At 38.6% G+C, this 16562-nt stretch overlaps 2 protein-coding genes across 2 annotated transcripts in view; one reads left to right on the top strand and one right to left on the bottom strand.

Annotated features, from left to right (window-relative positions):
• Prosbeta7 (proteasome subunit beta type-4) overlaps positions 1 to 7398 on the top strand; it is a 32605-nt gene extending 25207 nt beyond the window's left edge. The window contains exons 5-6 of the mRNA XM_080283409.1: positions 514 to 665; positions 5020 to 7398. Coding sequence (XP_080139535.1) covers positions 514 to 665; positions 5020 to 5032 — 165 coding nt within the window. The 3' untranslated portion in view covers positions 5033 to 7398. The remainder of the gene's footprint in view (positions 1 to 513; positions 666 to 5019) is intronic.
• A 3487-nt stretch (positions 7399 to 10885) lies between these two features.
• ex (FERM domain containing expanded) overlaps positions 10886 to 16562 on the bottom strand; it is a 96033-nt gene continuing 90356 nt past the window's right edge. Inside the window, exon 13 of the mRNA XM_080283396.1 lies at positions 10886 to 12301. Coding sequence (XP_080139522.1) covers positions 11723 to 12301 — 579 coding nt within the window. The 3' untranslated portion in view covers positions 10886 to 11722. The remainder of the gene's footprint in view (positions 12302 to 16562) is intronic.

The following is a 16562-nucleotide window of genomic DNA, read 5'->3' as shown; positions in this document are numbered from 1 at the left end:
CTTCGAACCAGATTTGAACCAGTGACCAATAATTATGGGAAATTTATACACATATTTACATTGTAGTTGTCCATAAAGGTTAAGTGTAGTAGCATTTAATTTCTTAATAATATATATATATATATATATATATATAAATTCTCTCTCTGATGAAGCCAGGATTCCATGGGCTTGAATGATGAGTGAGTGGAAGCGTGGCCCATTGAATTGGGCAAACTTAGGCTGTATGGATGTTGCTACTCCTCACCCGCCCCTTGTTCAGGAAAGGAGGTTCAGATGCTGCTGCTGCTTATGATGATGATAAAGCTATTTAACCAAGAACTAGAGCAAATCCCAGGGTAAATAAACTACTGAATTAGCAATATATAAACATTCTCTGGAATTTTTCCCTGCTTTCAACAAGGACAACTATTTTAATCTTATACATTTTACTGTTAACTACAACGTACTGTACCTTTCTACAGGGGAAAATAGTTTCCACAATGATAATGCTTTTCTGTTAATTCACTGCAGCTGCTAGTGGAGTGCCTCAAAGTACTGTACTATCGAGACTGCCGAGCGCATTTTAAGTATCAACTGGCTGATGTCACTGCTGCTGGTGTAACTGTTGAAGATAATCTTGATCTCAAGCAAGATACATCCTGGAGCATCGCTAATTATGTCAGGTGAGAGAGAGAGAGGTCACACATGTTAAATATTCAGTAAGCCCTTGTTATATTGTATTGGACTAATTGTGGGAAAGTCTGACAGTGTAGTTGATGTTTGTTGAGGGGGACTATAACACCTCTGGTTCAGTTTATTTTTGTTGTTGATCAGTTCGTTTGACTGAGCAGGCCCATCAACTGCAGGCAAGCAATTGACCCTGCTGGGTAATCCTGTGCAGTAAACCAGTGTCCCCATCCCATTGACAATGTCTTGCCGGTGGGGTGCAGGGAAAAATGTGGAGGTTTGGTTCCTGGATGGATGCCACATTTGTGTCAGTGCACCCAGCTAACAGAGGCACCATAGTAGGCACCACATCTCCCCATTATTTGGTTATATAGTTACCACCCAGTGTTGTAAATGTTTTTTTTTTGGGGGGGTCACAGGCTTTCCATTAGGCTTGTCACTTAGTGTAGAGCCACCTTCAGTGGAAAGCTGAAGAATAAAAAGTAACAGGAAGGAAAGGGAGAAGTAGGAATAGAGAAAGGCAGACATGAAAAAGAAAATAAAGGTGGGGGAAGATGTGGGGAGTACTACATCAAGTGAGTGGATGATGGTCACAACATCACCTTCCACCAGTGGAAAGAGGTGCAAAAATGCGGGAACGTGTGTGAGGAAAAAAACTGAAAAAAATGTAAGAGATGATAATAGAATAATACATGAAAACTGAAGCAAAATATGGAAAGAATTTTTTGAATGACCAGTGCATGGATATGATGTCAAAAGTGATGTTAAGCATAATTAATTTTGGTGGTATGCAGAGAATAAAAGTAGTTTTGAAAGTTACCTAGATACCATATATTTCTTTGTGTGAACAGTGTGGAAGTTAATGAATGTGAGATAGAATCAGGATGCTGGGGACTTGATTGGTAAGTGAGTGAATTTGTGATCCTTTGTATTGATATTAATTTTGCTTAGTTCAACCTCTGTCATGTTTTTCTCTTGCTTTTTGGACCCTACTTACCCTTTGTTTAGGCAGGAGAAGAGGTCAGGATGATGATGATGATGACTTATTTACCCTGTGGGATGGAGCAGAGAATCTCAGGAATTTTAAAGTGTTGGTAATGGGCAATATGAATGGGAGAGTAGGCATTGGTCCTGTGAATGATATAATGGGTAATAATGGGGTATCAGGAGAGAATGATAATTATAGGAAATGACTGAAGGACATGTGTCAGAAAAGGAGGCTGTGCATTTGTAATTCTTATTTCAAACACAAAGATGCACATAAATTTACATGGTCCAGAAGGAATGGCGATCGTGTTGAAAGGAACCTGATTGATCATGTGCTCGGAGAGAAATCAGTGCTTGGTAGTGTTGCTGATGTGAGGGCAGTGAGGAGACAATGTGGAGGTCTGTCAGATCATATGACTTTGGTATGCAAGATCAAGCTGAGAGAAATGAGGTGGACCAAGAGAGAGAGGAGCAGTTAGGGACAGAGACCATATGTCAAAAAGCTGAGGATCAAAGAAATGGCAGATGAATACAGGGCGAAAATAAGGGAGGGGTTAGAATCAGTGAATTGGAATGAAATGGATGTGGACAGCCTGTGGTATACATATAGGAATTGCTTAGTTAGGAATGCAAAAGTGGTGTGTGGTGTGGCATGGTGGAATGAAGAGGTTAAGAGAGCAGTGGAGGAAAAGAGGAAGAAGTGGCAAGAGTGGATAAAGGGCCGGGGTTCAGTTGAAATAAGAACTGAATATATTGAGAGCAAGAAGCAGGACTAGTGAAGAGGAAAAAGGAGGAGGTAAATGATGATCTAAGAAGCAAAATGAATACAAATTACTCCAAAAATAGGAAGTTATTCTGAAAAGAGGTGTGGAAATGTAGAAGTAATAGTGGAAAGAAATGTGAAAGTGTGGAGGATGTAAGTGGTAGACTACCCATGAGGATGAAGTAAGGATTAGGTGGAAAGGATATTTTGAAAGTCCGATGAATGGGAATGGAGAGAGCAAAACAACTGTTAACATGACTGGTTTTAGGGGTGTACAGAGAAGGAATGCAGTCCCAGGAAATGTGACACTGGCAGTGGTGACGAACGCTCTGCAGCAGCTGGAATGTGGGAGAGCTTTGGTTGTAGCCACCCTTTATGGGATTAAGGCGTCTGGCAGTATATAGATAGCTGAGGTTGATGAGGTGTATGCAGAGTTAATTAAGTGTAGTGGGGAGATTGGAATGAAATGCTAGTTAGAGATATGTAAGAAGGCATGGATGAGTCACTCTGTGCCAGTAGAGTGGAAAAAGGCAGCGATTGTACTCCTGTACAAAAATATAAGGTGAGTGAAGTGAATGCAAGAATTATTGTGGCATAAGTCTGTTGAGAGTTATATGGAAGAATTATCATAGAGAAAGTAAGAGAGACATCAAAACTCCTAGTGAATGACAAACAGGGTGGCTTTAGGAGCGGCAGAGAATATGAAGGTCAAATATTTCCAATGAGACATAATGGAGAAAGCATGTGAGAAGGACAATGAGGTATTTATGGCATTTATGGATCTGGAAAAAACATACAACAAAGTAGGCAAAGAATGATTGTGGGTTTTGCGCCTATATTGCGTAGATGGTAAGCTGCTAGGCGCTGTCAAGAGTTTTTATGATGGTCGTGAGGCATGTGTAATGGTAAATGGGCATCTGAGTGAATGGTTCACAATCAGTGTAGGTATGCTACAAGGTTGTGTGATGTCCCCATGGTTGTTTTATATATATACATGGATGGGGTGATGAGAGAAGTAAAAGCATGAGTAATGGAGAGAGGGACGGTGTTGGTTAAGAATGATGATGGATGGAATATCTCAAATTTGTTGTATGCTGATGATGCAGTGCTACTTGCAAATACCAGACAAGAGCATGGTAGAATAGTGCAGAATTTTGTAGATGTCTGTGAGTGTAGTGCCGTGAGAGTAAATGTAGAAAAGAGTAAAATGATGGTTACTGAGAACTCCCAGTGTGATGTTACAGTGAATAGAAAGAGACTGGAATTGGTAAGAGAGTTCAAATACCTGGGTACAGTGATAGAAAAAGAGAGGAAGATGTGCAAAAGAAGTGGAAAACAGAGTGACACAAGGAAGGAAAGTAGATGGTGCTATGAAGGCCTTGATAAGAAACAGAGGCTTGAGTGCTGCAGCTGTATGAGGCTTACATGAAGGAGTGTTAGTGCCACCTTTAACATATGGATGTGAAACTATGGTGTGGCATGAAAATGAAAAGTCAGGAGTGAGAGCAGTGGAGATGGAACTGCTGAGGAATGTACGTGGAGTACGGAGAATGGATAGGATACAGAATAACGTGATACGTGAAAGATGCGGAATGAGGAAGTCTGTGGACACCAGAATCGAAGAGAGTATACTGCGATGGTTTGGTCATGTGGAGAGTGGTGAAAAAGGTATATATGAGTGAATTTGAAGGAGGGAGTTGGTGAGGTAGGCCAAGAAGAAGGTGGAGGAATATGGTGGATGAATGTGTGAAGAAGAGAGGTATGGAAGTTTGTGGGGCTTGGACTGACAAGAGACCGAGCTGGATGGATAAATTTTGTGCAGAGAAGCTCATAACTAGGGATTTTGCACCCGTTTTTAACATGACAGCTTTGGGATTGGTTCTCTCAGATAGTTATACTGTATGTGAAGCTACAGAAGGTGGTGTTTTTTTTTTTTTTTTTTGGCCTATCTGGTGAAGCCAGGATTTCAAGGGCTTGAATGATGAGTGAATGGAAGCTTGGCTCATTGAATTGGGGAAACTTTGGCTGTCTGGACATTACTACTCCTCACCCTGCCCTAGGGTGGGAAAGGAGGTCCAGATGATGATGAATGAATGATGGGTGAATGGATATATAGCCATTTTCGCTAGTTGCTTGGTGAACGTTAGAAAATTATTCTGAATATTGTAATGTGATATTTGTTCATCTGAGGGAAATACTATATTCAACCATGACAGAGTTAAAAACTTGATTGACCCGTAAATAATAAATGAGAGTTTAAGATATATTTGATGCAACCACCAGATGATTTTGTTCAGCTGAAGGAAACATCATATCCCAGGTTGAGTATCCTCTCTTGCATGCCATGGGAGGTATGAGCAGCACATGTGTTGGATGGTGGGAGATTGCCATAACGTTGTGTCACTGCAGAGGGGAAGAGTTTTCAGTTCCTCATTTTTCCCCAGTTTAGTTGGTTTTATGACATGTAGGGCATTTTGGGCTAGCATATTTTTTGTTTTTCTTCCCTTTTTGCCAGGCTGTTTTTTCTCATCCAGTTTGTGGCTAATATGTTCTTGAAAAAAGTGTCATACTATTTTATTTTTTTATCTTTTCCCTTTCAGGGGGTATGAGTAAGGAGCATGTCACTTTGGAACAATTTGCAGTTAATGCTGGTATATTTCTTGATCAGCCCCCCCCCTCCCCCCCCTTTTTTGTGTGTGTGTGTGAAGGTAAATTATGCTAGTGATTATCTTTGATATTTCATTGTCAAAATTTTAGCCTTTTTGTAGTACCACTCTTGTTCAGATTTGTTCAGTGTTTAGAAATACTGTACTGTATTCAATAAAGATTTCACACACATATATATATATAAAGTAAATATGTATGGTATTTTTCTCCTTAATGGTATATTAGTAAACCCTACAGATGGTTGCATGTTTATAATTATAGTGTAATAGTTCATACCTAATTGGTACATATAAATGGAAGCAGACAGGCGTGTTCAAGGATATTTATCATAAACAGCTGATGAACTTAAGGTACATTTGGTAACAAAATAAAATAAAATCACTTGTTTATGTTTAATTGGTTCATATGCACATTGGATATATATACACTGCTTAACACTGCTATCAAGTATGACAGTGTTACTCCTCTTGTACACTACTATATACAGGTGTTCATTACAAAATATAAACAACACATTATGCCTAGTTGATTTAAAAAAAGTTTTTGAAATTATACTATGATTGCACAATGAATGAAGTAAAAATAACAACTTAGCCTACCTTTTATCACTCACTTCCAAATGAGAAATGGAATAAAATGCCTTAGGTTGGGAAAAAAGATGCATATAATGGACATCAATTTACATTTAATCATGGTTATTTGTGTCCTTAATCTACGAATAATATAAATAAACCGTAAGACTATCGTAAAGCACTCACACAGACACCATCATTCTCAATCATTCTTGCTGAATCAGTCATCACAGAAGTTTACCTGAAATGTGCTATGTTCACAAATTTCTTATGCACCCTTATTTTGTTTAATATATACAGTTAAATGATCTGCATAGTCTATGTATACTGCATGTATTGAGTGTGTGGTCATTAATTTACTTCACATGTACAGTGTTTTGTGTTTTAGTGAGTGCACTTGCACGTGTGTGTGATGTGTGATTATGGTATGAGGGGTTTAATGTGGTGTGTGTACATACTTTTAACAGTTGAGTAATGTGGAGCAATGTAGATAGCACTAACACTGACATCCTTTATATTATTGTTAAGAAAATAATGCAATTAGTGCAGTTCAAGACCATTTATAGGAAGATATTTTGTCTATCACTTTTTTATACATAATATGGCAACAAAATTCTGGTGCACTTCATAAATTAGATATAGATTTAAAAAATGATTTTGTTTAGTGATAAATTTTGTGAAAGAATATTTTCCACACCTCAAAGTAACTTTTTTCTGTCTTAACCCGTACTGTGCGAGCAACGTAGATCTACGTCCCCTTCAGAATTGCCAGTGATGTAGATCTATGTCCTGTAGCATTGAGAAGTCATTGCAAGCAACTGAAGTAAAATGGATGGTAAGAATGTATCTTGCTAACCTCAGATATTTCTCCAGTATGCATATGTCACTGATTTATGAGCTCGGGAGGCGAGTGACAGTCTTCACAGGCTCACAGTCACACTGCAATCTCAGTAACTTTGAAGATTTCAGAGGTTGACTGGCACCAATCCGACTCGATTCAGCCAACTTTCTGGCTTTGGTGATTACTTTTATTAGTGCCAAGGATCTTATAGTGATGTATTCAGCTCAGCCAGAAAAAAAAATCCAAAATTGGTTCACAAACTCACAGCCGCAATGCTCTCTCAGTAACCTCAAAGATATCAGAGGTAGAGTGGCACGAACCCGACTCAATTCAACCAACTTTCTGGTTTTATGATTACTTTTATTAGTGCCAGAAATCCTATATTGGTGTATAAAGCCTATTTAGCCAGAAAAAAAACATCCACAATCGGTGAGCGTCGAGGTGTATCACTCTCCCCCTCCCCAGCACAGTATGGGTTAATATGGGTACTTGGGACTTGTTTACCAGAATGTATACTAGTGCTTAAGAATATAATGATAATTCATTGTAATATTTGCACAACTATGCAAGCTCTTGTGCTCAGTTGAAAACAAAAACACACTAATAAACCACATGAGGTGAGGTATGAGCTTGGACTAAAATAATGTTTATTGCACTCTAGAAGCACCAGTGTGATCTAGGTACAGTTTAATTTGGCACACTTTGTACATACATATAACATCAAATACTAAGTGGGAAGACAGTTTACTGATTAATACAACCATAGTAAGTGTGCACAAGGATTTGCACTTCATATCTAGAATTAAGTTTGGATCTACTCAGGCATTCTCAGGAGGAAAACTGACTGAGTTACGATGTATTGTTCCCCCTTGAAAATACCGATAAAAGCTGGCCATGTCTCCAGGTTCCAGGTTCCTCTCCTTTCTACTCTGACCAATGTGTTGTTTGTCATCATCATCATCATCCAGCACTCCTTTCCCAACCAAGGGCAGGGTGAGGAGTAGCAATGTCCAGACAGCCCATGTTTGCCCAATCCAATGGGCCACGCTTCCATTCATACTCGCCGTTCAAGCCCACAGAATCCTGGCTGTATCTGATACATGGTGGTACGAGTAGATGAGGATGCCCATCATCCACTCACTCAATGTAGGGATGCCTTATGGTCTCCACTGAGTGACAAGCCAAATGGTTTCCTGTATCCTGGAAACCATTTTCTATGCTGGGTGGTGACCATTGGGGTTTTTGTCTGAGTGTCCCCCAGATTTTCCTATCTAAAATCACTTAAGCATGGCATCATGGAAAATGTGTTATTCTTAACAACATATTAACTGAGTTATTAATGCCAGTCAAGTCTGATGTAGAGCCACACCTCATAAGGCTCTTCTAAGTGAGCAAGGATGATATGTGAAGAGTTATTTCTTCCCTCCATCGCACAGAATGAAGCTATACTAATCATTTTGAAAACAAATGGCCATTCCTATTTTTTTCTAGAAGTTTTTACATAAGTTGATGATCAATGAATATGCATATGTGATGTGTATTTTTATAAACTTTATTATACTAATAAAATCTGAATTCATTTTTAAAAGTTCAATAGTTGGAGAAAGTAAGTTCTTGTCATAAGTTATATACTGTAATTAGACTGAAAACAAGTCTTTACTTAATGCTGGAAAATATATGATCAGGAAACATAGTCCAGCATACTTACCCCCCTGTATAGGATAAGTGCAATTAACAGTTGCATTTTCTGTAACTGTTTTAATGCATTTGGTTCACTTTTCACTGCTATACAATTGCATTGCAACAAAAGGTGATTTTATTTTGAGGAGTAAGAATATCAGAAGATACATATGCTATTGAGCATTCTTCATACAGCTAGAATTAAATGCCCTTTGTAACTGAAACCATATCAGTAACTCGACAGAACATCTAACAGACTAACAGATACACACACACACACACACACAAATACATGTGCATACATGCATGTACACACATGTACATACACACACACAAAACTTATATCCATTACTTATTATCTAGTACAGTACTTCTATGTTCAGTATGACACGTAACAAGCTGTTCATGTGAATTTCTCGGTACAGTAATTGGTCCCTCAGTATAATAAATGATTGACAGTTGAAAGGCAAGAGGTGCTGTTGTAATATAATATATATATATATTTTTTTTTTTTGTGGATCATTACAACAGTTTTACCAATACAGTACTAGTAAAGTAAATAATGTCGCACTTAAAAGAAGAAAGACCAAATACTGCTTGGAGCTAGAGAACATATAAAAGTAAATACAAGTCTCTAACTCCCGAGTAACATTTGTTGAGTACCACTGAACAAATGTAATAACCTGAGTACAGTGAAACTGATATACATAATATACGGTATGTATATACACATGTATATATGTAGTTATTTTTAAAGGTACTATACACTACAATGCAGTACTTTCAGTCTAGTGATCCACCAGTAAAATACCTGGTATATTGCATTTTTGTCACTGTTGCTGCTGCAAGTTGTACTATACTGGAGAGGAAATTCAATAAATAAATATCAGGACAGGACAGACATGAACAGCTCAAAAACTTATCCACTAATTTTGACCAACTCGGAAAAAAAGTAAATCATGGGTACCACAAACATAATTCAAATACCTGACCCTGAGTACAAGTGTTGATCTGTTGCATTGGTGAGACTCCAGTTTGGGAAGTTATCACTGTCATATGATGATGATTTGGCTAGTGACAAACAGATTAGGTATAGTCAGCTCTACCATGTTGGTTGTCCATCTGCAGAACTGATGAAAATATTTGATGTGCATTGGAATGTTAGTAAGATTTCCTGCTTTTGTCATATTTGTTCCTTTTTCTGCCTTATCTAGGTTACCACTTCAGTATGATGGTGTATTTCTCATTTTGTTACTGCCACACAGTTTAATTCAGCTTACAGTAGACATTTCATGTGGAAGAAATTACAAACAGTACTCATTAGCCTCTTCATTATGAAGGCTCTGCCAGATTGTATATTGAATGTATGGGGATGCTAATATTAAAATTGAAATATCATCTTAGTAATGGGATTAAATATACTGTACAAGAGAGTCTTTAATCTACAGCACTGTTCATACTGATGTATTTGATGATGGATCAGACCAGAGGAATAGGCCAGTTTCAAGTGGTATAGGGATTCAGCTGACAGATTGTACAAATATTTTTGTTGCTCCCAGAAATCTGTGTTGAGCTTAAGCCTATGGTTTGGCTACAGTTCAGACAGCAAATCAGTTTAAAATACGAATTCCAAAACCAACAAGTTATGTATATAACACATGCAATGAAGGATTATAAATTGTATACAGTAGACCCCCTGTATTTGCGAGGGTACTGTGAATGGAAGTTGTCGTGAACACTAAATCTGAGGATATGATAGTTAACCCATTGAGCCTGGAGATGTTCTTTTTGTTGTATTCTTGGTCTCTTTGGACAGCTTTATTCAGCACAGGATAGACTTTTCAAAGTGGAGGGGTTAGATACAACTAAACCCTTCAATTTGAGAGGCCTTTCCCAAGATGGCTAAAACTCTGGCAGCAAGAGGAATAATTTAAAAGGAAATCCTTGAGAGTCAAGGGTGAAAGGTGTGGGAAAAATAAGTAGCATGAAAAGTCCACAAAGTCTTTGCTGCCTCTGATCAATTTCCACCCTGCCAACAGTGACACAGAACTACTAATAATGGTAATTATCGATAAATGGAGCACTACGAAGGCTTAGGAGGTACTGAAATTACCCATCACCTTTATAAATCTAGTTTAAGTGAAGGGCATAATTACATGCATATGTACAGTAATGTAACAAAAAAATAGTAATCCTTGCGAGACATCTAATAACACATCACTTTCTGGCCACCACTTGCCATTGCATCATTCTCTTCACTAGTGTGTCTCTAGCCAATCTCATGTATCTAGATAGCAGTTAAGCACTAGGAGGAGTAGATGAAGGCCTCTTTTTTTCGCTCATGCTGTAATGCATGGAAAAATAGCCACAACAAAATATATTTATTGTGTCATTTACTTGTAATGACAAGAGTTGAACAGAATGAAACATTGTATACTATACTTTTTTGAAGTTGGGAAGCAATTAAAAATAATGAAAAAGTGAATCGTATGGGCTGTAAATCTGCATATACAGGGGTCTACTGTAAGAAATGCATTATATTCAAACTGACAGATTAAACATAGTGATATAATGCATCATCCTTGGAATTACTGCATCATTCATTCCATGTTATGCAAGTTATCAGTGACACGGATGTCCTGCTGCAACACACTCTGGAACTGAATTACTTTAGGTACAATATAGCTTACTCTTCAAGTACACTATGTACACTGTACATAGTTTGTTCCAGAGCAACTTTGATAGGAAGTGGCAGTTATATTAGTTCTTAAATTTGCTCTGGTCAAAAAATATTAACAGTACTGATGAAACATACTGAGCACTTCTGTGGAACTGATCAACCAAAACTGCATGAGTCAGTCTGCTGATGGTAAATTTAACAGAGTATCAACAGCTTCTAAAAGTAATATAAAGTGATATCCTCAATTTTTTATATATTTTTTTTTATATTTGTTTTAGTGGTAAAATCTGTAACTATAGTACAGCCATTGTAAACTCAGCACCACTGTAGTGTGAAATTACCAAGACCTAACCTCCATAAATGGCAGATAATCTAGCTAATTTTAGGCTGTATATGTTAATAAAAATGCGTGCCAATATATGCTGCTTGTGCAGTATTATTATAATAATAATAATAATAATAATAATGATGATGCCTGAGTTGGATTGCTTGTGATTACGACGTGAGTGCTAGTGTTTGTTGAGATCATGGGGCAGAGTGGGAGTAGGAGTGGATGAGAAGTCAAGGTCATGCTCTCATATACAGTACTCATAGGTATTCTAGGTCATAGCAGAGATCCTACAGTTAGACTTGTGTATTTTTGGAAGTTAGTGAGAAGCAGGGTTGCTATGCCAAAGAATTTGCCCATAATATCAACATAAATCATACAGCCCATCGTTAAAAATTTTAAGTGCTGTATGGTACCTATTTTTCAATTATGATTAGCTTAAGAATTTTGTTGCATATATTGGGAGCCCACTAATATCACTATGAAGAAAATTTCCCAAACAATATGCTAAATGAACTATGTTCAGTCTTGTTTACTATGACCCAATGCTTGAGGAAACCTTGGCTTTTGCTGGATCATCTAGATGAAGGATGGGTGTGATGAGATGAGAAGTGGTGTGATCAGGATGGTGTGTGGGGGTTGTAGTTGGGTGCTGGTGGATACCACTGAAGGTTTTACTGCTACACCTGGACCTGATATGAGTCACTGGTACCTGATTGGTAGTATAGACTCCTGAAAGAGAGTACCTGCGTGTAGTCTTGGTTCCCTTCTGTTTGCGCCGAGTCTTAGTCTGCTTAGAGTGTCCTAGGGCGGTTGCCTGCGATGTGTCCAGGCCCGAGGTGCCAAGGCCTGCCGTGCCTGTGGAGTCAGACTGGGCAGGTGAGGTGGAAGTGTTGAAGCCTGGGCTTGTGCTGGGGTCAGAGGGTGATGTGTGGCCTGGATGCCCGGTGAGGCTGGTGTCAGAGCACAAGGCGGCAATGAGTGGGACATCCAGGAGCTGACTCCGCTCCCGCAGCTGCTGCAGGCTGAGGCGGCCACCCCCATTCCTCCTGCTGCGGCTCCCAGCACCTCCCGAGGAGTCCCCACTAGCACACCCAGCCCCGCCCAAGGTCTCCTAATGGAAAGTAGAGAACAATGGTTATCTTAAGAACCCCATTTTCTTCACAATATAGTAAACCCTGACAGTTCGTAAATTCATGCACCTTACTGGATTTGAAGCAAATGCAGTTCTCCTGTGGGTGACTGACATTGAAAACATAAAATATTTGGGGGCTTGTATGGAGAGGTACAAAGGAAGAATTTTCTGCTAAGGCTAGTGTCAGGGTGTAACCCAAAATGCATGGGTTGTACTCTGTGTGTATGGGACAATCACAAATACATAATGTGAATGATGCTATTCACATCAATTATGGCACTTTTCACATTACTGTTATTATGGTAAGTCCTGTATCACCATGATTCCTTTATTGTATTTAGTGCTGCTGTAAATATCCACAGCTACATAAGTATATTTACAGTGTTTTTTTATTTACAGTATAGTACATCAATTCATATCAGAATATTTTCAGAAGAGTACTTTCATTTTTAACAAATCAATGCAATTTTTAAAACTGACCAGGTTTAATTTTTTCCATAAAGCTTGATTGTTTTATTTTTTATTTAATTTCCCCCATTCATCATCTAATCCAGTGTTGTCCCATGAGGAGCATAGGAGCCCGGGGCTAGGCAAGATGGTCCTGACATTTAAAATGACAGTGACCAACCTCGCTCATCCGAGTGGCATTACGTGAGCAATAAACCCCAACCATCCCTTGGACATAAACTTGCACCAACTCAATCCAATTGGAGGGTCTTAATTACCTACTAAACCACCAGTCGTCATAATTTGGCTATATGGTTACTATCCAGTGTAGTAAATGGTTTGTGTACAGGAAAACATTTGGCCTGTCACTCTGTTCAACCATAGACAGAAGGAAGAGGAAAGAATGATTGAAAGAAAGAAAATGAGGGATGGAAAGAAGGAAAAAAGGGAAGGACAGGTACCCAAGAGCAGCACTATATCGAGTGAGTGGATGGTAAGCGCCCCCACCAACCAGTACTGATGTTATCATAAGTGCAGATTTTTCCATTGTAGGTGTATGTACTTAAACTGATAGTTGTACCATCAGCAATGAAAGTCCTGTTACCTCTCCTACTGCTTTCTCCATGAACTTGGAAAATTCTTCACGTAACTCTGCAGCAACTGATACTGATAGCTTATACACTGCCACAGATCAGTGTTACTGGCACTGACTGCTTCAGAATTAAGAGACTAATGTTCAGAGGCCATGGAGAGCAAAGCAGGTAAGGCAATGGGTCTTTCACTGCTGATTGGGCATTACACAGCACTGTACTGTTTTAGCAGACTCAAGCTAATGGGGGGATGATAATTGGGTGAGGAAGGTGAGAAGTGTTAATATTGGGGGTGAGGTTACGAGGGGTAGACTGAGAAATACATGGGACGAGGTCATTAAGTGTGACCTCAGGGTTAAGGGACTGAACAGGGAGGCTGCAATGGACCGTGCAGCATGGAGAGCCACAATTAGGTGACCAAGGCCAACGCATGCATGTTGGGGCCTTTAAAAACGAAACGAAAAAATGAAACAAGCTAATGTTGGTATGGACCAAATGGTACACAGTTACTAGGCCTGTCATTTCAATATACAAACAAAAATAAAGTTCAGTAATTTGACAGAATAACAGATGATGTGTATATATAAGGTAGTGTGTGTGTGTGTGTGTGTGTGTGTGATGCTGCATTGACTGGAGGTTCAGATGAGTTCAGAATATGTTGGAGTTTATTAGATGATCTTTGGAACTTAGAGAAGGAAATTAAGTACTGAACAGTGCGGTCTGGTAAAGGTATTTTTTATTTTATTGAGAGCCTGGCCTACTAGGAGATTTTTTTTTTTTTTTTTTTTTTTAATAGAGTAAACCTTTAAACAGGCAACTTGGATAATTTGGACGGCAGAAGTGGCTGTGTTTGCATTTAATGATAAACATGATGAGAGACAGGGAAGACGTACAGTACTGAGGATCAAATTGAAAGTTTCCATGCTTATTGAAAAGCATGAAAGTATTTTGGCACAATTGCAAAGCAAGGCTTTGATTGTTCACTGTGTGTTAATCATAGGTATGTTGTTTCTCTTTGTGATATGCATTATAAAGAGTTTGTAATACTGTACTTTGTGGAATACCAGTGCAGTACCTGCATATAAGGATTACCTTGAAAACTGCCATATGTTGTTATTAAGTGGTATCTATCGTTCAGTGTTGCCTAGAGGTGCTGTATCTGAACATTCATATAAGTGGACAGTATGCAAAGGATCAGGGGAGGCAGGGGTTGAAGCGATAAATACTAACTTATTTGGACTGTTATATGCTGTGCATTACATGGCTTTGTTGAATATCTGGGGGGGGGGGGGGGAATGCTTTATATTGTGGTTATTCAAATTTTAGAGTGGTGGAGCCAGGGGAGGTAGCTATGAAAGGTAGTACTGGTCCACAACAAAAACTGAACCATGCAGTATCTTCTATAATGGTCCAAGAATGGACAAGCATGCAACTCTTCAATTTTTCTCTCAGGATTAATTTAATATACTGTATTTTACTTCTAATTTTATACAGTACTACAGTATTATCAGTTTAACATGAAGATTATAATGGGAGCAAAATCACGGACATTTTAAATACTGTATTTATGAATTCTCCAGGATAAAAATAAAGGGATAAAGAAGGGAAACATGTCCATGAGAATCTGGACATGTAGCTGTAGTGTTGCTGTAATTCTTAGTACACTACAAGTAATCTTTCTGTAAGCATGGATCTGCAATTCTTTTTAGCCAGTACGCACAAAATTACCTACAGGAGATATTACTGTACTATTTACCAAAATCTATCTATCTATCTATAGAGATAGATAGATAGATTTTGGTAACTTATTTCCCACCAATAAATGACATGGGTAGGATTCAGAAGTAGAAACATAAAAAGGAAACTATCAATACAGCAGTTCCATGAAATAAACCACATATCCACAGAGTCATTATCTAGGTTTTCAGAATTGGTTCCATTAAATATACCATATATAATTATCCAGTTTTCAGAATTCTCAGTTCCATCCCAAAGACAACAGCTTCCCATATCATGTGCTTCATTTAAACCCCTTCAAGCTGATAATGTCCTAATGTCATTCTTGCTACCTTTAGACAATGATAATAAGCTTAGCAGAGATTTCAGACTGAAAGAATTGGCTGTTCTTTTCATTATTTCCCTTGACAATGAGAGCTCTTCCCAAAGTCAAATGCTGCTAATCATCTGGAGATGGCAATGTCATCAAACTGTATTAATTATGCTAGATGTCATTTTTTTAAAGATACAATCCTTGGCATGTGCATTTCCATCTTCAGCTCTTTGCTTCCTCAGTTTCAATAGTTTGTTTTCTCAAAGCTTCACTTAGTATATCACATCATCTCCTTGGCTTTCAACACCTCCCATCTTCATATTAACTTGCATATACCTTTTTCAGTACCTTAGTCATATCCATTTTCTCTACTATACTCTTATAATGTTTAACTCCTTAAACTTGATGATGTCATTTGTATTTCATCACTCCCTCAAGATGGTTTTATTGAAGTTAGAAATGACCTCACTGTGAAGAGATTAAGGCTATAATCAAGCTTTTTAGCTCAAAAAGTTTTCCAAAGCTGAATAAAAATTTCTGGTAGTAGGAAGCCTAAACCAATGAAGACATTACTGAACTGAAGGGTTAATAGACTTCGTACCTCAACATCTTTCATAAATTGTGCTCCTTTGATCTAATCCATCCAACCATCACCATATAGTACTGTATAGTATTGCCTTATCAGGAACACGGGGGTCTGGGGGCTTGACTGTTTAGTTGTCAACCTATGTATACAGTGTGTCTTGAGTCACATTTCCACTGCTCTCTCTTTCTCTCTCTCTCTGGACTTTTCAAAGTCATGTCATCTCACTTCTGTCCATTAGTGTGTATTATCATGCTCCCTTATAGTCCTCTTGCCACCTCTGTTTGCAGTCCTTATTGAACTCCATCAGTACAGTGATGTAATTCATCCACCCATCATCCAATCCTATGTTGCCCCATGAGGAGCGTAGGAGCCCGGGGCTTGGCGAGTCGGTCCTGACATAAGATGAGAGTGACCAGCCTCACTCATCCCTGGGTGGCATTATGTGAGCAAGAAACCCCAACCACCCCTTGGATATAAACCTGCACCAGCTAAAACTGATTGGAGTGCCTTAATTACTCACTATGCCACCAGACGCCATAATCTGGTTATATGGTGACCACCCAGTGT

This window comes from Coenobita brevimanus, chromosome 97 (genome assembly GCF_032717465.1).
Source record: "Coenobita brevimanus isolate Jiangsu-jjx chromosome 97, ASM3271746v2, whole genome shotgun sequence".
In the NCBI taxonomy this organism is placed as follows: Eukaryota; Metazoa; Arthropoda; class Malacostraca; order Decapoda; family Coenobitidae; genus Coenobita; species Coenobita brevimanus.
Note: the sequence above shows the minus strand (reverse complement) of the source record. Positions and strands in the feature narration are given on the sequence as shown.